General features: G+C 37.4%; 1 protein-coding gene across 2 annotated transcripts in view; it reads left to right on the forward strand.

Moving 5' to 3' along the window:
* The window catches only part of Tab2 (TAK1-associated binding protein 2), a 65,620-nt gene that overhangs the window by 14,130 nt on the left and 32,111 nt on the right, over window positions 1-19,379 (forward strand). For both annotated transcript variants that reach the window (XM_064048327.1, XM_064048326.1), the window contains exon 2: window positions 6,780-7,961. In XM_064048327.1, the coding sequence (XP_063904397.1) occupies window positions 6,800-7,961 (1,162 nt within the window). In that variant the 5' untranslated portion in view covers window positions 6,780-6,799. The remainder of the gene's footprint in view (window positions 1-6,779; window positions 7,962-19,379) is intronic.

Genomic DNA, 19,379 nt, shown 5'->3' on the forward strand with positions numbered 1-19,379 from the left:
CCTCAATTTTCGTATTCTATAAACTATGAAACGGCAAAGTCCAACTATTTTTATAATTTATGAATTTTTCAAAGTGTATAAATATAAATGAACCTAAATGCTGGTAATACGGGCAGTTGATTATTATTTGTTAAAAATGGTGGTGTAATGCAACAGTCATGCAAGCACAGTTAAATTAAAGCGCAGTTTTGTCTAATAATCTTCGAATTTGGAATAATACTACGGGTTACTCGGTCTATTATACGACTCGTCACGAGCTCAACCATGCACTCAACGCAACAGCTGTAAATCATTAAAATCAGTTTTATTACCGTATTTGTCATCACTTTCGTTTTTATTTAAGACTTCGATTTTTTGTGGATCTGGGTTAAACCTATAGAACAAAAACACTTGACACTTTAATGTGAAAAGACGTCATCACACTACTAACAAGTTTTGTAACAATTGCCTAGTCGTGCGTCAAAAATTGGAATAAGTGTGGCTCAAAGTAATTACCAGATGACTAAGTTTTGATATTTTTGGCAGAGCGGTGGTTTTTTTAAACTGCTCGGAACTGTGCTCTGTAAATTTATAAAAAAAAAAAATTGGCCGTGCTGAGGGAGCAGCCGCTGCAAGGATGTTGATAAAATTGATAAATATTGTGGGTGAAATGAAGGACGGATTAAATATTTGGACAGATAATTTGCTATTTAAACTATGATCCGGAAAATGAGGCGGCTTGAGGTGATTTTTGACGACAAGTTGGTAATTGGTTGGGAACGATAACCGATTTTATCAACGTGACGCACAAAGGAGGTTAAATTTACTAGAAGCAGCAGGCCTTTTCAAGAACGCTTTTAGACGCCGTAGTCGGTATAAAGACATAGAATGAGTACATTTTCCAAGAATTCGGCACAGACAAAACAGTGTTGTGAAGAGCCTCGGGCAGAGGAAACATTTTAGCCACATTATTTCTCCGAGATGAGGTCGATGACTGTAACATAAACAACCGCACCTTATACACCTCCAAAAAACCGGAACAGTAATAAACGGTTATTGTTACGAAGGCAAAAATAAATGCACAGATAGCCTATTTTTTCTTGGAACTGGTGAAACCCAGGGAAACTTTTTTACGCGAAACAAAGGATTGATTGAAGCGAACAATTTGGCAAGCGGTTGTGAAAACACAAGAACGGCTGGGAAGTCAAAAATGAGTAAAAATTTCGCAGTTGTGATGGTCAGTCAAGTGGAAGCGTTGGCGTTTGGGTTAGAAAGTTGTCTTCGCGGATTAGATGATTCGTCACGACGACGATAATTGATCCGAAAATGTCGAAGCTGTTCCTGGTGCATCTTTCCCGGTAGCTTTGGCTGTAATGATTACAAAGCGGTTGAACGTAAGTGGATGAAAATAGTGCATCTGTTGTAAATCAGCGTCTAAATCAAGTTTGGCAAATTGAATCACGCTGCTCTACCAAGTCTAAATATTTAGGACTTTGGTGGTGTTGGTCCAAAGTTCGCGGAAAAGCGCCTAGGTTTTGGAAAAAAGTCGCCGCCGTTTGCTGGTGATTAATGTAGGATATGTCAAGTCCGCTGACAGGTATATTGAAGAAGATAAGTGATTAGAGGTGTGGACGTTTTGTTGGTTGATAATGAAATGCGAGAATTCGTGTTTATCAAAGTGTCACGGTTCCTCCAGACGGCGTAAGTGCGTCTGTTGAATATTTGAAATTCCCAACTGTCGGAGAGGAATAAGGTCGCTTCTAATAATATTTCGTCTTTTGCTCGCAATAGGAAAAACCGATCACTGCAGTGTCGAAGGTGCTATTTTCGTCCAGTCTTGGCAATTAGCGAAAACACAAATAGAGTGTACCTACATTATTTTTATGTTTACTGATTAAAAATACACACTTTACGTAACGCCCGGTGATTGATTCGACACGTAGGTTCCTCAAACCGAGTGTGAACTCGCGGAGAAAAATGGCATTCATGCCCCATTGCCGCCTCCTCCGATGCACCGCCACCGATCGCGTAGCATTAAGACGCAAAATATTATTTTTACAAGTCAAGAATCTCAGAAATGCTAAACATCTGAAGTTAATTAAGGTGGATGCAAGGTATTTATAGATCCGGGTCGATACGCAGTCTGAAGAACCTCTCGCTATCTGGGAATCTGATAAAGGAGCGTCGGTGGTTAGGTTCATTGACTGAAAAAATTGCGCAACTCTAGAAAATATTTTCGCAATTTGTCTGGTGTGACACCGCGACCGCGGCCGGAACGGTTAAAGGGAATTGGTGCAAATTGAGCCGAACGGAGCTGAATGGGGACCTTTCCCATAATAATGCTATTTTAGCGTCAAATTCGCGCGAAATCACATGAAGGTGTCGTTCGCTTGCCAATATCACACCTCCGATATCACACCACCTGTTACGATCGGGCGCGGCTGCCAACTCCACTTTTCGACGATTCGTCGGATTTGCGAATGACGTATTCGGGCCCGATTTAGTGGTCAGATGGTCGATTTTGGCACGAAAAAGCCGACTATGCTGATTCGTGTGCATGTGGTTTATTGCTGTTTTTATTTCTTCAAATAGAGGTTGTTAATAGCACGACGACAACAAAGACGACCGTCTCGGTTGGCTTCTGCCACAAAATGAAACTCGACTATGTCGTAAATTACCTTTTTGGTCTTGTTTCCGAAAACGCCGACATCGTGCACAAATTATGGCGAGAAAGTCCGAGAAGTGGCAGCGGAGTGTTGCCAAAATCCAACGTGGGTACAAAGAAAACAAAGAGTGGTTTGATGCGACAGGAAACATGTTTTTGTTTATTGATTCGTGTTAATGTTATAATGGAAAGTAAAATAAAGAGAAGTTAATTTTGTGTACGGTTTACCGACTAAACAAAAATATTTTTTCCCGTTATGAAAACAAATGGCGCTTTCATCCGATCGACTAACCACAAAAACATGAATAAATTCGATCACAACATGCACTCATTAGAAATCCAGATAAACTATGATTTGTTGTAGCAGGCGGTACGTCAGTGTTATATTTTTACTTCGGTGAACGGATGATGAACTTTCGTATTTTTTGTTGACTGGATATTTTTTGAAATGTATGACAAGATATATGAACCCATTTAGCTCATTTTTTGAGATAACTAAAAATAACATTCGACAACTCCACCAAGACTGCTTTTGTACAACGGAGATTTACAACGCGTGTACTACAAAGTGTTGATTACAAATGCATTTGCTGTGTCAACGTAAATACGTCCGCTACGTATACATCAAAAGAATGGAAGCTTTAATCGTAACGGTGATAAGCTGTCTGGTTCATGTTTGAAGATAAAAGTTGGAAGAGTAAGGATGGAAACCCGGAACTGTGTAACTGCTACTCCTTAAACTGCTTTTTGTTGCGGTATTGGTTTATTACGTCAAGGTTGTGGATTTCCCTCTCCCGCACGAGCGATCGGGACGATCTTTTCACGCCAGGCACGCATTCCAAGTAACCACTTTTCAATATTTTTGCATTCGATGTTACTGTGTGAGGAATACAATGACGTTGCCGAAATAACATACAGACCTAATATAAACAGGTCAACAAAGTGTAGCCTTCGAATCAAGAGCAGTGATGAAGTATGGGTGATTCAAGTATAGTATACATACATCAATGAATTCAAAAACCCTTATAAGTCTATTTCTTACACTGCGGTTAGTATTATCTATATTATTTTCAAACAATTGGACTTCAGGGGTGAGGAAAGTTCTCTCTAATAACATCAGACGAATAAACCTTACATAATTTAAAAGTATATAAAATTTATTGTTTCACACAATTTGGACCGTGATGTCTTGTCTTGGAAGTAATTTGAAAGAATCTCCAGGATCTTTCTGTATATTGTTTTTGAAGCAATTTGGAAGGATCTCCGGGGACGACCCTCTTGTTTTGTTTTCTAGTAGTGTAAGAATCCCGGGTACCCCTTTTATTTTGTTTTTGAAGTAGTTTGAAAGAATCTTGAAGTCCCGTGATCAGAGGCTGATGGGATCTGCTGAACCAGGCCGGGAAAAATTTTGACCGAAATTTTATTTCTTTAAAGTCCATATACATATAAAATTTGGATTTGGGCACCGACGTTCTGGTGTACCACGGTTACCGATGCCTCTGGAAAATTCTCTATTTCCAGATGGTCCCATCCGCCCTTGTCCGTGATGTCTTTCAACTAATTTGAAAGAATCGGAAGAATCTCGGAAATTTATTGTTTTTGAGGGAGTTTGGAAGAATCTCGGAGATCGCTCGTGTCTCGTTTTTGTATTAATTTGAACAGAATGTCGGGGACCCCTTGTGTTTTGTTTCTGAAGTAGTTTGAAAGAATCTCGGGGTCCCCTATATCTGGTTTTTGAAGTGATTTGAAAGAATCTCTGTGACCCCTTGTAATTGGTTTTTGAAAAGTTTAAAAGAAACTCGGGAACACCTTATGGTTGGTTTTTGAAATGGTTTGAAAAAATCTCGGATAAGCCTTTTTGTTTTGGTTTTGAAGTGGTTTGAAAGAATCTTCGTGATCCCTTTTCTTCTCTTTTTGAAGTAATTTGAAAAATCTCCGGGATCCCTTTTTTTGTTTTTGAAGTAGTTTGAAAGTATCTCGGGGACACTTTGTGTCTCAATTTTTGATGTGGTTCGAAATAATCTCGGGGACACTTTGTGTCTTAATTTTTGATGTGGTTTGAAAGAATTCCAAGGACCACTTGTGTCTGATTTTTGAAGTGGCTTGAAAGAATCTTCTGGCTTGTGCCTGCTTTTTGAAGTAGTTTGAAATAATCTCAGTGACTTCTTTTGTTTAGTTTTCGAAGTAGCCTGATAGTATCTCTGGGACCTTTTGTGTGTGTGTGTTTAAATAGTTTTAAAGAATCTCGAGGACTGCTTGTGTTTGATTTTGGAAGTGGTTTGAAAGAATCTCGAGTAGCCCTTGTATTTAGTTTTTAAAGTAGTTTGAAAGTATCTCGGGGACCTTTTTTCTGTGGTTTTTGAAGTAGTTTGAAAGAATTTCGAGGCTCGTTCTATTTGGTTTTTGAAGTAGTTTAAAATAATCTCGGGGACTCCTTGTGTCTGATTTTTGATATGGTTTGAAACAATCTCAGGGACACGTAGCGCCTTGTGTTTTGTTTTTGAAGTAGTTTGAAAGAATCTCCGGGACCCTTTGTGCCTGATTTTTGAAGTAGTTTAAAAGAATCTCAGCGGTCCCTTTGTTTTTTAAGTAGTTTGAAAGAATCGCGAGGACCACTTGTGTCTGATTTTTGAAGCGGTTTGAAAGAATCTTCGAGACTTTTTTGTGCCTCCTTTTTGAAGTAGTGTGGAAAAATCTCAGCGACCCCTTTTGTTTAGTTTTTGAAGTAGGTTGAAAGAATCTCGGGAACTCCATGTGTCTGATTTTTGACATGGTTTGAAAGAATCTAGGGGACACTTGTGTTTTGTTTTTGAAGTAATTTGAAGAAGTCTTGAGGACTCCTTGTATCTAATTTGTGAAGTGGTTTGAAAGAATTTCCGGGACCTCTTGTGCCTGCTTTTTGAAGTAGTTTGAAAGAATCTCAGCTACCCCTTTTCTTTTGTGTTTGAAGTAGCTTGGAAGTGTCTCCGGGACCTTTTGTGTGTGGCTTTTGAAGTAGTTTAAAGAATCTCACGGGCCTATTGTGTGTGGTTTTTGCAGTAATGGGAAAGAATCGCTCAGCAAAGACCAGTTTTGTTTTGTTTTTGAACTCGTTTGGAAGAATCTCGGGGATCTCTTGTGCTTGGTTTTTGAAGTGGTTTCAAAGAATCCCGGGGACGTCTTGTGTTTTGTTTTTGAAGTAGTCTGAACAAATCTCGGGGTAACTGGTTTTAAAAGTAGTTTGAGAGAATCTCAGGGACGTCTGGTGTGTAGTTTTTGAAGTAATTTGGCAGAATTTCGGAGTCCCATGATCAGGGGCGGATGGAACCTGCTGAACCAATTTGGGAAAAATTTAGACTGAAATTTTACTTCATGTAAAAGTATGTAAATATATAAAATTTGGATTCGGACGCTGTGTTGTACCACGGTTACCGACGTCTGTGGAAAATGCTCGATTTCTAGATGGTCCCATCTCCCCATGTTTATATTCTCAATACGTTAGCATTAACACCGCACAAGACCCCAGATGTAAGCTTTCGAAGGAGTCATCGATCTCAACTTGAGACACTAATTGAAATTCGAAGAAGAATGAACCATTTTAAGCTCATGACAAATAATGAGTTGATTTTAGATTTGGGATGACTGGAGATATTTTCGTTTGCGAATATCAATCTCTTTGCCGCTCTTATGATGTCGTATTGGACCAATTTTTTACGTTGGGTCTTCAGGTCAAATAAAAATAAAATGAGGTTTATCGATTCCTTGAAGATCGCCTAAATTAGATTTACACTAAAAGTATTTTTCATTAATTATGATCGAATCGATAACTGTCGAATAAATAACTTCAATGAGAAACCGTACTCAAAGTACTCAACAAATCCACAGTTGTAAATAACGGGAGCTGCACCTCCACTAGAGAATTGTAGAACTTACTGTAAAACTGGATTTCTGTGTTATTATTTTTAAGGTCAAGTAAAATTTTGCCGTGACGTTTAACCTAGAATCATTTTGTTTTTTCTTTTTACCTTAATGGTCGCTAATTGTTAGAATAAACTCTTTCGCGCCGGAGTGTACCTATTTTTAGAATCTGACATTTCTATGACATTAGAATTTATTGATTTCTTGAAATGGTAACAATGGGTTTATTTTTTTCCAGCTATACCATAATGGCCGGCCATGTTTGCCGGAAGGAGGCGCAGGTCGTCCAACATCCGGGTGATGCAGTTGTTCCATGAGCTGAAGCAACAATTCCCAACCGTTCCCGATCACGTAGTGAGCGCTTGCATAGCGACCCACGCCCATTCAAATTCGCCCAGCAAAGACACTACCATCCGCGAGATCTTAGAAGCGGCAGCCGCCCTCAACCAACAAGAGCCGATGGGACGTTCTCCACCACCCTCCCAAGAACCACCCACCCTCACCCACCCCTCGTCCCGCGATTCGGAAGAAGCAACCGCGACAACGTCAACCGAACGAAACGAAATGAACGACAGTGAGAGTGACATTAATCGAAATGTTGTGAAGTCGACCGGTGTTACGTTTTCGAAAAAGTACGAGTCGGTCAGTGTGTGCACGTCCCAGAAGACGTCGCAGACGACGTCCACGGGCAAGAGCACCTTCTTCGTCAAGCGACCAGACAAGTTGGACATCAGGCCCGACTCGGACTTCCCTCCGCGCCACACCATCCAGCTGTCCGAGAAATGCAAGGACGTGTACAAACTCTTGAACTCGGATAACGTGAGTGATAAGCCGCCGAGGTCGCCGAGCACGTACAAGCGCCTCTCCGCCACCCCCAAGGGCTCGCCGACGCGGACCCAGGACGCGAGGTCCCCGCTGGCCTCTCCGGAGACCGCCAAAAGACTGCAAGAGGAAGGGCGGAGGAAGGAGACGGCGTCCACGCCGACGCAGACCACGGACACGCTGCTGGGCGGCAACAGCGTCAACGTGTCGCTCAACGTCAACTGCTCGATGGACGTGGTGCAGAGCCCCACGAGGCGCCGGTCCGTGATGCAGGTGACGCCGGAGCAGCCCTGGCTGCAGGAGCCTTCTTCCCCGAGGAGTTACACGAGCGTCAACCTCACGCTGAGACCGCCCTCGTCGGAACCGCAGCCACCGATCGACATCACTTCCCAGAACTCGAGTCTGACGTATTCGACTAGCAGCTTCGACTCGCAAAAGGGGCTGCAGAGTCGGCTGCAGATCACGGTGGGGCCAGGCGGAGGGAGCGTCTCGGCGACGAGAACCAGGCCGAGGAGCAGTTACCATCCGGAGGGGAGCGTGGAGGAGGTGGTGCCCTATAGGGCCGGGTCGTTGAACAATCTAGCGGCGGCGAGTGAGCGTAAGTGGACTAGATGTAGACGGTCCAGTCAATCCGGGTTGAAAAATACGAAAACCGAAAATTGCCTGACCACTCAGAATGGACAGTTTCATGCCGGATTGACTGAGCTGGTAGGGTGTAGAGTTAATTGGAAGGGTCGGATCCAGCAAAGTTCCGTTGGACGGGTGGAATGCGATAGCGATTTTATGGAGGTTGTGTTATTGAAGGTTCGATAAATAAAACCCGGGGAATAAAATCAACAAATCGGTAATAAAAATATTTCGAGGAATTGCATTTCGACGGCGGAAATAGGACTTGCGAGTTTGAGATAAGTGTTCGTCGGCTTATCGGTTATATGAGGCATGCATGTATCTGAAATAATATAACGTATTGTGTCTATCAAACAATACTCTGAACTTTGATAATAATGGAAATGTTGGTTTATGCAGAGTATTTTGACCTTATCTTATCGCTAGTTGACATAGGTATTAAATATTCCTTCGTTAATGTTTGTCATTTAGGAATATTTTTTCCTAATTATGATAGTTTCGCGGTAAGAAACCTTCACTATAAGGTATGGGAATTAATATTTCGTGTTACATGGGTTTATCACAGGACGGGCTGCCGATGAAGATGACTATGTGTTCGTGGTAGGAAAACTTCTCTTTACTGAAAAATAATTACGTCGCATACCTGTAATTTTGGATTACACGTAATACTGTCGGGTAGACTCTTGTGTTACAATTAGAATCCTTTTTCCATTTTTTTGCTGTCGGCTTGTGGTTCGGGAGTTGGTATCAATATGTAGCAAGCTTTTCGCAGTCCCGTGTCCTAATGCTTCTTGGTAAGGTCCTCAAAGTTGACTTAAGTTTCAGAAGTTGTATTTCTAAAGTTTGCTGTACCTCGTGTTGGTAAATTAATGCCAACCTCCTTAAATATTTGTGGGTTTAGCGGAAAATTTTGGTTCAGTTCAATATATTATATAAATTTTGTTGCGCAACCGAGTGGATTATGCTGGTCTCTTGGTGACTATTAATAATGTAAAATAATTTCTCGTTCAGCCGTCCCACTCAAAAACAAAACAGTACTTTGCGTATTCAAATTTTACACCAAGAAGAATTGCTGATTTTTGAATTGGCATGCCTAAGACGAACTGAAGGACAAATATTTACTATATCTAGTTGAGATGAAAAAAAATCCTTACTATGAGGGATAGCTATTCAGTTGCTTCTTCTATTTCTTACATTTGCAAGGTATAATAACGTTTTATTCTCAAAACGGATTGTCCGTCTCCGTGGCGCAATGGGTGTATCGGAGAGGACGACCCTGTGGTACTGCGATTGTGATGGTTCGATGCCAAAATTGGCCCTTTCCTTCTTTTTTTTTACATTGGTATAACGCTGTACTTTTCTTTTGCACTATGACTAGAATTATTCATGTTGATGCCACAATAAAAAATATTTTGTTGGTAAAATTAAGAGCGAGTCACCCCATTTACTCGAAAAAATGAAGAATACGCGCGTCTTTACATAATAGTTCGATTGTGGTTGAATTAATAATTTTAGTCCTGATTTGAGAAGACAAACTCTTTCCAATCAAACTAATTTCTACGTGACATTCTTTCGATGCATAAACATAAATAAACACTTCAGCTTCAGATTGCTATTACCTAGTGCCGAAGGACAGGGGGTGTTATTTATGCCTCTGGTTTTTACTTTACAGCGATTAGCACACTACGTAAAATCAAATTTTATAATTTTTTGAAAGAGCAGGATTTTTCGGATTATGCTGGAAGGCTTTCCACAAATTTTTTATTGGTCAAATGAAGAACCTTATTTTCTAGAAAATGTAAGGATACCCACGTCTTTATTTAATTATGATCAAATAAGAATAATAATAATCATATTCAAGACATTTTGTTCCATTGTGGCTTAATTAATAATTTTAGTCTTCTGTTTTGAAGAGACAATTTATTCAAATTAAACAAATTTCTACGTGACATTCTTTCGATGTAATAAGCAATCGAAGTTAAATAGGTACACTGATAATAATACACTCATTTCCGTTGTTTATTTGTTTTGAGTACATTTCATATTGTCTGTATAATTGCGGACGGCACCTCCTTGGAATTTACATCCCCACGGTGCAGCGGGTTCGAGGTGTCATTTACACCATTGGTTTTTACTATATAAAGGTTAACAGAAAACACAAATTTTCTATAACTTTGTTGGATTGTCCGTCAAGGGCGAGGGAACTTCTGTCGAAGTAACCTTGGAGCGATTTTTTTCATGATAGATCCTATAAGATAAAATAAAGATATGCGTAGATCGTTAAGGTACACGTAAGGGAGCATGTTATGCGTGTGTTTCAAGTGTGGACAGACGACAGACAGACGGAAATGGGAGACCTACTTTTTCGTACTCTGGAAGTAAAAATTAATGCTTGAAGAGAAAACTGTTGAAATTTTCTCAAAATTCCGACGTGGTGGCAAAAAGCTAAAAATATTTTCAGACTCAGTGGTGCACGTATTAGAAAAAAAAAAAAACTATTTGAAGCGTTATCGCTTATGTTGTTTAACCATGTTATCGTAAAGTTTGCGTTAGTCTCGATGTTCAATGTAATGTTTATACTCATATCTTAAAACCCACACCTTGAGTAACAAAAAAATGTCAAATTTTGTTAAGTATGTTAAGAATACCGTGTACACGTAAAATGCGCCCCTCAATATTTTTTTTAGTAAACGTCATTTAAATTTTAAAAAATAACATATTCATGCACTTGTGGTTTATGAGTTCGCCTTGATTTTTTAACTCTATGTATCCAGATTCTGGCAAAAAAGTTCAAATAGCATCATCACATTTTGTACCAGTACCTATAAGATCACTGACGTGTGGTCGTCCCGTAAATAAGTTGAATTACTAACGCGAAGACGTCGAATTCGATTGACCCATGGGTCACATCTTTTAACACAGTGACTGGTATCTTTTCACTTACCAGTACCGCACGTGTTGGAATTGACATAAATGTTCTTGCTAAAATGTTAAAAAATAAGCAACTTAACAGAGTGTGTTTTCGTAATATAATGCGTTCGAACTAAAGGCGCTGGCGGAGCATGACGATTAAAGAGTGATACATTAATGAATTCAGAAAAACAAACTACAAAAATCTCTAAAAAATACTAACATTTTTATTCTTACTTCCCAACGAGAGATAAGAGCTGCTGTCGAAATAACCTTCCACCAGTTTTTAATAAATGTTTTGCGTCGTCAAGTAAGCAAAAGAATATGTCCACTTTTACAAGGAACTTTCTTCAAATGTGACAACGTTAACTTAACAGTAGTAATAATTTTTTATGGCTACATTTATAGTTTTTCAAAACTTACTTAAGCTGCTACTGATAAGGCAGATTCATAGACCACAGTTACAGGAGTACGTTATTTTATAAAAATTTGATGTTTTTATTAAGGGAATCCATTAATTTGGGTTAGCGTTTCACCATCTACACGATAACGTGCATACAAAATTTGACAACGGTCTAGTTTCGAAGGTTATCTGTGTAATAAAATTCGTCGGATCTTTTCATAACTTAAGGTATTTTTATATCTTGTACTATAATTATTGTAATAATCACCATTCGCTGCCAATAAGTGTGAATTATTGCATTCTTGTTTAAATACAAACTAGTGGTCGTTCTCTTATAAAAATAGGTGGCCGTGAGTCTCTTTGTTTTAAATTAAACGTGAACCTAATTATTCTTTTATAATTTCGTAATTACACGTTTAGTTTCAACCGCTTTTCTCCATACATACGTAATTTGGGACTGAACGAAAACAAAATACACCATTTCAGTTTCTTGAATATCATTAATGAAAATGAAAAATATAGTATATAACGGAGCCCTGCGCTACACCTAGATTAAATTTTAATAATTTGAATGTTTTTTATCAAAACCAGGTATAACTGTGTTTACTCTTTCTGCTGCTTCTTGCTTCCCTTTCTTTTTTTTTTATTAAAATTTGGCACGAAACACGTAACTCGCTGCAATTTATCTTTTTATTGGGGCGCAATAAAGAAATACAAACAGGTTAATAAAAATACGAAAACCTTCATACTGAGGTACCGTCCAAAGCAGTTAAAAGTACGTAAAAAACTTGATTTTCATTCAAGAAAGTTAAAAAATGTGCGCCTTTCTTGAACCATGTTTAACAACCTCCTCGTCTCTCGAAGCTGCCAGTGAAAATAATAGGCGGTCATTATTTTTCTTTTTGTGTTTTGACTAAGTTTAATTTTATAAGTTCTTGTTTGTGTCATTTCGTGTAGGTTTCTGCACATTTGTTCAAAATTTCTAAGAATACGTAACCGAAAACACGCCAACAATTAATCACTAATCATGTGCCTCGAGATCCGAATCGTCGACTCGCCGCTAATTACCCCCGTCTCCCCCCATCCAAGACCCATTTTTGTTTGTCAAAATCGCGTCCAAAAACAACACATTCCGCAAAGTTCGCACTCCGCCCCGTTTCCCGAACAATCAAAGATAATTTCAAGTTCAAGTCTAACGAATAAACCAACCCACTCATCGAGCAATCCATCAATATTTTTCTGGTCGGATTGCCAAAATCGAAACGACTTCACATATTTTCGTCTTGGTTTTGACGTTCTCGCCGACTTAATTCAGTTTGGCGTGCAACTCAAGGAAATATAGGTTTCCGAATTGTGTAAGATTATATAAACTAGTACTCCGGAAATAGTAATAATGTAACAGATCGATCCGGCTCGAAGGACTAACCGCGAATTCGGTACCTTGAGGAATCGTAAACAGTCGTGAGTCATCCTTGCGGTCGATTAGTATTCTTGCGAGGGGCCGAGCGCGTAGCGGTCGAAGGCGGACCGCTAACTTCACAGGTATCTCTCTATTTTGCGAATCAGGTGTTCGCAAACCCACCGGCGTCTATAAATAAGCCGTGGCTCGCCCACGCAACCTGAGGGCGTAATTTTAAAAGCAACAAGGACGCCGTCAAACGTGCATCCATCTATATACCGACGTGGAATTAAATTAGTTTGTTTTGCAGATGGTTTCACAATTCTACTACGTGGGAAACGCAGCGCGCTACGGATTTTGACATGTATTGTCTAAGAATAGGAGGAGGATGATTCGTTCGCTCATTCTGTTCTTTATTTTCGGGCGGGCTTTCTTCAAATCACATCGTGGGTAGTTTTTTTGAGTTGGTGTATGGAGCAGTGTGTAAATGGGTTAGTGCAGGTTGTTTGTTACGTTAGATTGTAGTGTAATTTTAGTCCGCTAAACACTGTTAAACAGGAACGATGAGGCACGAGTGGTGATGTTGTTTTGTTCGATTCGAACCGCATTTTCATTTCAAAAGACGATTTTTACGAACGAATTTGTAGAATTTTATAAAGCGACGTGCTAAAATTTAGAACGAACGTGTTTGTATTTGATGACACATTTTTTGGATTGTTATTTACGTATAAACGGGTTTATGGCAGAGGTGTGTTGTGATATTTAGTGATCATAAACGGCGAACTTAGTTGACATAATTGTCTAGATTGTGCTACTTATTTTTTAATAATTTATAGTCGAGAATTTTGGACTTTTCTAAAATTGGAAATTTTTGGTGTCGTTTTGCTTCTTGTCATAGTTCTTTCACTTTTCACCTCCGTCTTGACTTGCAGTAGCCTTGTTGGAGACTCATTTTTGGCACGATTTCTTTGCCATCAATCACCATGAACAATTTAAAATTTATTGTTTTACTCTCAGAATGACCGCATTGAGTGTCATAAGAGTTTTGCACAAAATAGCTTTCAGCACTAGGTGGTTGAGGCTTAATTTAAGTAACGAAATGAGTACTTCCAACACAAACATGAAAGCTATCTTTACTTGTTTGAGATATTTTTGTTTTAAACTGCACCTGATTTCTGTTAAAACAATTCGTGTGGCTGAACCTAGAAAGTAGGTTATGTTATGTCAACAAGAATTGAACCCTCGTTGGATTTAAAATGTTTATTTATGATAAGTAATATATAATTGGCCCCTAGCTTCGATATATAAATTGACTTGGCTTTTAAGTCTTCAATTGTATCCACTGATTGTTTAAAAATAGTCGAAAACAAAAACTCTAAAGGTATCAAATCATGTGATCGAGGTGGGCAGATATGGTCTGTGTGGGAGCTAACTAAACGGTCGTCACATAATTCCCTTAGAAATTTTAAATTTGTTTGAGAGAGTTTTATATGAGCTGTTGCGCCATCATGCTGAAAATATCCATTCTGGGATTCTTAGGATCGAGCTAGTTAATAAATTCTTGCAGAATTTTCTGACCCAGTAATCGTCTTCGAGAGATGGCACACCAAACTCCAATTTTTTGTGGGTGTATGGCGTTTCTTTTTTCTGCATTCCACATCCTCATATTTTGCGAATTTACATACCCGGATAGGTTTAATCATTATCAAAATCATTGTTCACGAAATGAAAAATCTGTTGCTGTTGGATAGTGTTAAAAAAACAAGCGAAACGAATATGCGAAAATGAAAACAAAGCATAATAATTAAATTCGGATCATTCCACAATATTTCCCATTTTGTTTTGTCTGGAAAGAGAAAAATACATTTGACTTTTTTGTGTTTTTTTACACCCATTATTTATTTGCCAGTGGTGTAGAAGAGGCAAGGATAAAGGTTAGTTTTCCTTTGTATAATTTTAACTTAAAACCAAGGTTTGTTTCACTCCTTAGAGTTTACAGAACACTTCCAATTTATTTGTACATGCATTTCAATAACACCATGTATGTTCTAAGAAGCGACCTACGTAATTTGGTGATCATAATGATAAATAATCGAAAACTAGATCATAAATGAAAAATATTTATTTATCCTCTGGAATAAGTTGATGACGTCAGTTCCAAAACATTGTTAAATAAATTTTGCAAAATGTGACTGGCGATTCCGCATTTCTCGTACTCGTATTTGGTTTGATCTAAACTAGTGTTTAAAAAATTATGTATGAATTAATAGTACTTACTTAGAAACAACTGAAAAGCGGTAAAGAAAAAGGCTATCATTTAAGATTTTTGGTTGTTTTTGGTCTGAAAATTTTATATAATAATGATCATTCATTTGCATTTCAGTATCTCAAAGTCAATTCTTAGAAAATTTTGAAAGAATATAGATATTTTAATGTATTTATTTCTACAAAACGATTGCATCTAATTCTTTTTGCAGGGATAACATTTTAATTAGTTTTGTTTGCCATGATATTTCTTTACTTCTCATGATTTTTCTTAATCCTCCTGCACAGTTGTTACTTTTAGCAATTCTCAGTTCAATTGCTTTGTCTTCTTGGCATTTGTTGGTTATCGACACCCCTAAGTACATAAACATTTCTACTTCTTCAAATTCTACTTTTATTCCTTCTTGTCTGTGTATTTGTAGGTTGTTTTTGTTTCTACTCCCACAGTTATTCTTTAGTTCCATATATTTTGTTTCATGGCCGCTAGAAGACGAAGAAATAGGTCTCCCATTTCCGTCTGTCCGTCCGTCTGTCCGTCTGTCTGTCCGTCTGTCTGCCGTCCCGGATTTTTATTAGACAGATAATCTCCGAACGTACTGGACCGATTGTTGTGAAATTTTGTAGTTATATTAGGAATATCATGTAGATGGTAAAACGCTAACCAAAATTTGTCTAATCATCCCCACCACTAATGTGATGACGCCACTTCAAAATTGTACATAGTAAATCGGTTTTAAATTGTGTAAAATAATATAGTCCTAAACATGTAGTTTACGACTCCGAATTGAGTTTTTACCCGAAACGTCCAGATTTTTGGAAAAAAAATCAAAATTATAAAACAACATTTTGCAATTTAATTTTGAATCTGCTAATCCGAATGTTTTGAAATGTTGCAGATGTTTTAAGGCTATAAAGAGCATCATAAATCTTTGCTCAAAATATATTTGGTTATCCCCTCCAAAAACTTGATGACGTCAGCTCAAAAGTTTGCCAAATAAATCCTATGTAAAATGTACAAAATATGATGAGTCTGTGCTTGTGATATATCACTCCATTCATATTTTTTGGATTTGCATATATAGGGTGACTCAAAAAAATTAATGAACGCGTAAATTTATTTTATTGATTTACTCAGGAACTACAAAACCGAATGCTTTGGAATCTTGAAGGTGTTTTAAAGTTATCATAAGCATGGTAAGTTTTTGATCAAAATGTATTTGCTCATCCCCCCTAAAAAAATTATGACGTCACCACAAAATTTTGCTAAATAAATCCTATCTAAAATGTACAAAATATGATGAGTCTTTTCTTGTGATTTATCATTCCATTCACAGTTTTTGGATTTGCATATACAGGGTGACCCAAAAAAAATAATGAATGGGTAAATGTATTTTATTGATTTAATCAGGAACTCCAGAACCGAATGTTTTGAAATCTTACAAATGTTTTAAGGTTATAAAGAGCATAATAAATTTTTAGTCAAAATATATTTGGTTATCTTCTACAAAAAACTGATGACGTCAGCTCAAACGTTTGCCGAATAAACTATCTCGAATATACAAAATATGATGAGTCTGTACTTGTAATTTATCATTCCATTCATATTTTTTGAATTTGGATATACCGGGTGACTCAAAAAAATAATGAAATCTACTGCGAAAAAAAAACATAATAGACATGCAGTCGTCACATCTCCGACAGCGAGGGAAGTACTGTCTAAACTTTTTAGACCAATTTTTATTAGATTTATTAGTTTTTCGGGCATATCTAGTTCACTCAATACGTTTATTATCTCCGTCCTGTTAACAGTATCGTAAGCTCCTTTGGAAGTCCACCAAGAGTAAATGAGTAGGAATTCCATATTCGTAGTTTCCTACCATGATTTGTTTCAACATAAATATTTGATCGATTGTCCCTCTTCCTTTTCAAAAGCTTCCTTGATATTCTCCTAGAGCTTCTTCCATATATCCTTCAAGTCTTATTTTTATTATCGATGCCAGTAGTTTGTACATTACGTCTAATAACGCAATCCCACAGTAGTATTTGCAGATTCTTCTGTCACCTTTTTTAAAGAACGGCGTTATTAGCGCTTCTTTCCAGCTATCCGGCATTTCTTCCATTTCCCAAATTTGCTTTAATACCAGCTGGATATCGGCTTTCAGTTTTTCACCTCCATATTTTAGGTTTTCTTTTGTAATTCCATTTCTCCCTGGGATTTTGTTATTCGATCTGGTTTATGATCTATTCTCTTGTTGGCATTGCTGTACTTTCATTACTCAAAGTTTTTTTCTGGTACTTGTTTTTGCTCTTCTCTCTGACCTCTGACTTCGCTATTTAATATTTGTTCGAAGTACTGTTTCCAACTTTCCTTCCTTTTATTTGTCTTTCTAAAAAATCCCTTTTTTTCTGCGATATACATATTTGCTTAACTATCTTTTTTTGACTGTTGTAATTCCTTGTGTTTTCTTCGTTTCTTATCTGTAGCATTTTCATTGTGAGTAACTTCTTATGTTTTATTTCTGCTTCGCATTCTTCGGCTAACCATTCTTTCCTTTCTCTTGCTTTTGTTTTACTCACATGTCTTTTTGTCGCTTCTGTTACTATTCGTTTTATATTGTTCCATTTGGTATTTATATATATATTTTTTGAAAGATCTTGCTTTTCGAGGTTTCTTTCTGTGTCAGCTTCATATTTTGTTTTGATTTCCTGTGCTTGCAATTCTTCTATATTATACCTTACTTCGTGATTCCTCCTGTGTTCTTTGTCTTCCCCTTTCCATGCTGTAGCGTTGCCCTTACCAAAAAGCGGTCTGAATCTAATGTCGCCCCCTCGACAGGTTTTCACTGACGCTATTAACCAGAGGGTTTTTCTTGGATCAGTACGTGATCAATCTGGTTTGTTTCTTGTCTTCCTGGAATGATCCATGTTCCCTTGTGTATATTTTTTCGGTGAAATTGCGTACGTACTATTTTCATATTTCTTTCTATAGCCAATTCGATTAATCTTAGACCATTGTTGTTTGATTCTTCATGCTTGCTGTGTTTTCCTACTGTTTCCCCCAGCTTCGCAACGCCCTTAATTTCTACATTTACAAGAATTTTAATGACTTATCTAAGAATATATAAAACCATAGTGAGACCAACCCTAACATACGCGTGCGAGACAAATAAAATGAAACAAATTGTAAGCAATTCCATAAAAATAAAAAGATTGTAATGGTTAGGACACCTAGAAAGAATGACCCAAGAAGGAGGAGTTAAGATGGCGGCGTGAAAAATTCTAGCAGAAAAAAAATACAATACTGGAGGAAGAACGCAAAAAATTGTAGGAAATGGAGACACTTTTTCAAAGCTATGGGCCTAAATGACCGGCGAGAAGCTTAAAAAACATTTTAATTATTACTGATCAAAAAATAAAAAAAACTGATCACAATACGTTTTTGTTTAGTCAAATAAATTTTAAACTGATATTTTCGTTATTATACTGCTTAAAATATGCAATAAATACTGACGATTACATTAAATACGTATATGCAATTCCAGTAAATACCAAATAAATACAAGCGAGAGAAAAGCCGACATTTCTTGACCATTTCCTGACTAGTTGGTCGAGCCGGATATCAGTAAGCAAACTATCTGCTACATGCGTGTGGTGATTTTGAGCTCAGATTGTTATCAGTAAAAGTACATTCCAATAAACAAATTTATAGTTGCAAATATAACGTTAACAGTTTTCTTGGCACCTGATACCGACTGACGTCAATAAGCCGTTCCAACGTGGTTAATATTAATCCATATCATTAAGCAATAGTATTTAATATATAATTTAACAAAATTTTATAGTTTTTGGAATTCATGCTAACCTAAAAATGACGTGTTTGTTGAGGTAAGATTGTATTTTAACTCATTGATATAGTTTTATTGCAAATTACGTATATAACTGTACGTCATATATATTTCCAAGAACCTGAATAAGCTGGAACTAAGATTTTGCGGTGAAATCCATTTAAAAAAAACGTTATCTGCTAAATGCTTCGCACGATGCAGTTTACCCTGAAATGTTAATGGAGTTTTGCCATACCATATTCCAAGTAATGCTTTTTTCAGACAAAATCGAACTCTCTAGTTTAAATTATATTGATTTAAACATCGTGTCTATTCAAGTAAACAGATAAAAAAGACTCTTCTAGGATTTTCCGACTGTCACACATGCACGGCGTGCATTCTCGCGAACGCACAAAATTCATTTAGTTCCAAGAATTGATTAGCGGTTTCATTTGACTTTCTAATATTCGAAGTTGTTGATTACAATCTAATTTTATTAATGAAAAACAACAATTACTCAAGTTGAGTGATTTTAATTTAGCATTTTTCACCTTTGTGTGTATAGTAATGAAAATGTCAATAATCGAT

The sequence above is a fragment of the Zophobas morio genome, unplaced genomic scaffold, assembly GCF_036711695.1.
Source record: "Zophobas morio isolate AGI-343-1 ecotype UQ-CSIRO unplaced genomic scaffold, CSIRO_AGI_Zmor_V1 ptg000006l, whole genome shotgun sequence".
Taxonomy (NCBI): Eukaryota; Metazoa; Arthropoda; class Insecta; order Coleoptera; family Tenebrionidae; genus Zophobas; species Zophobas morio.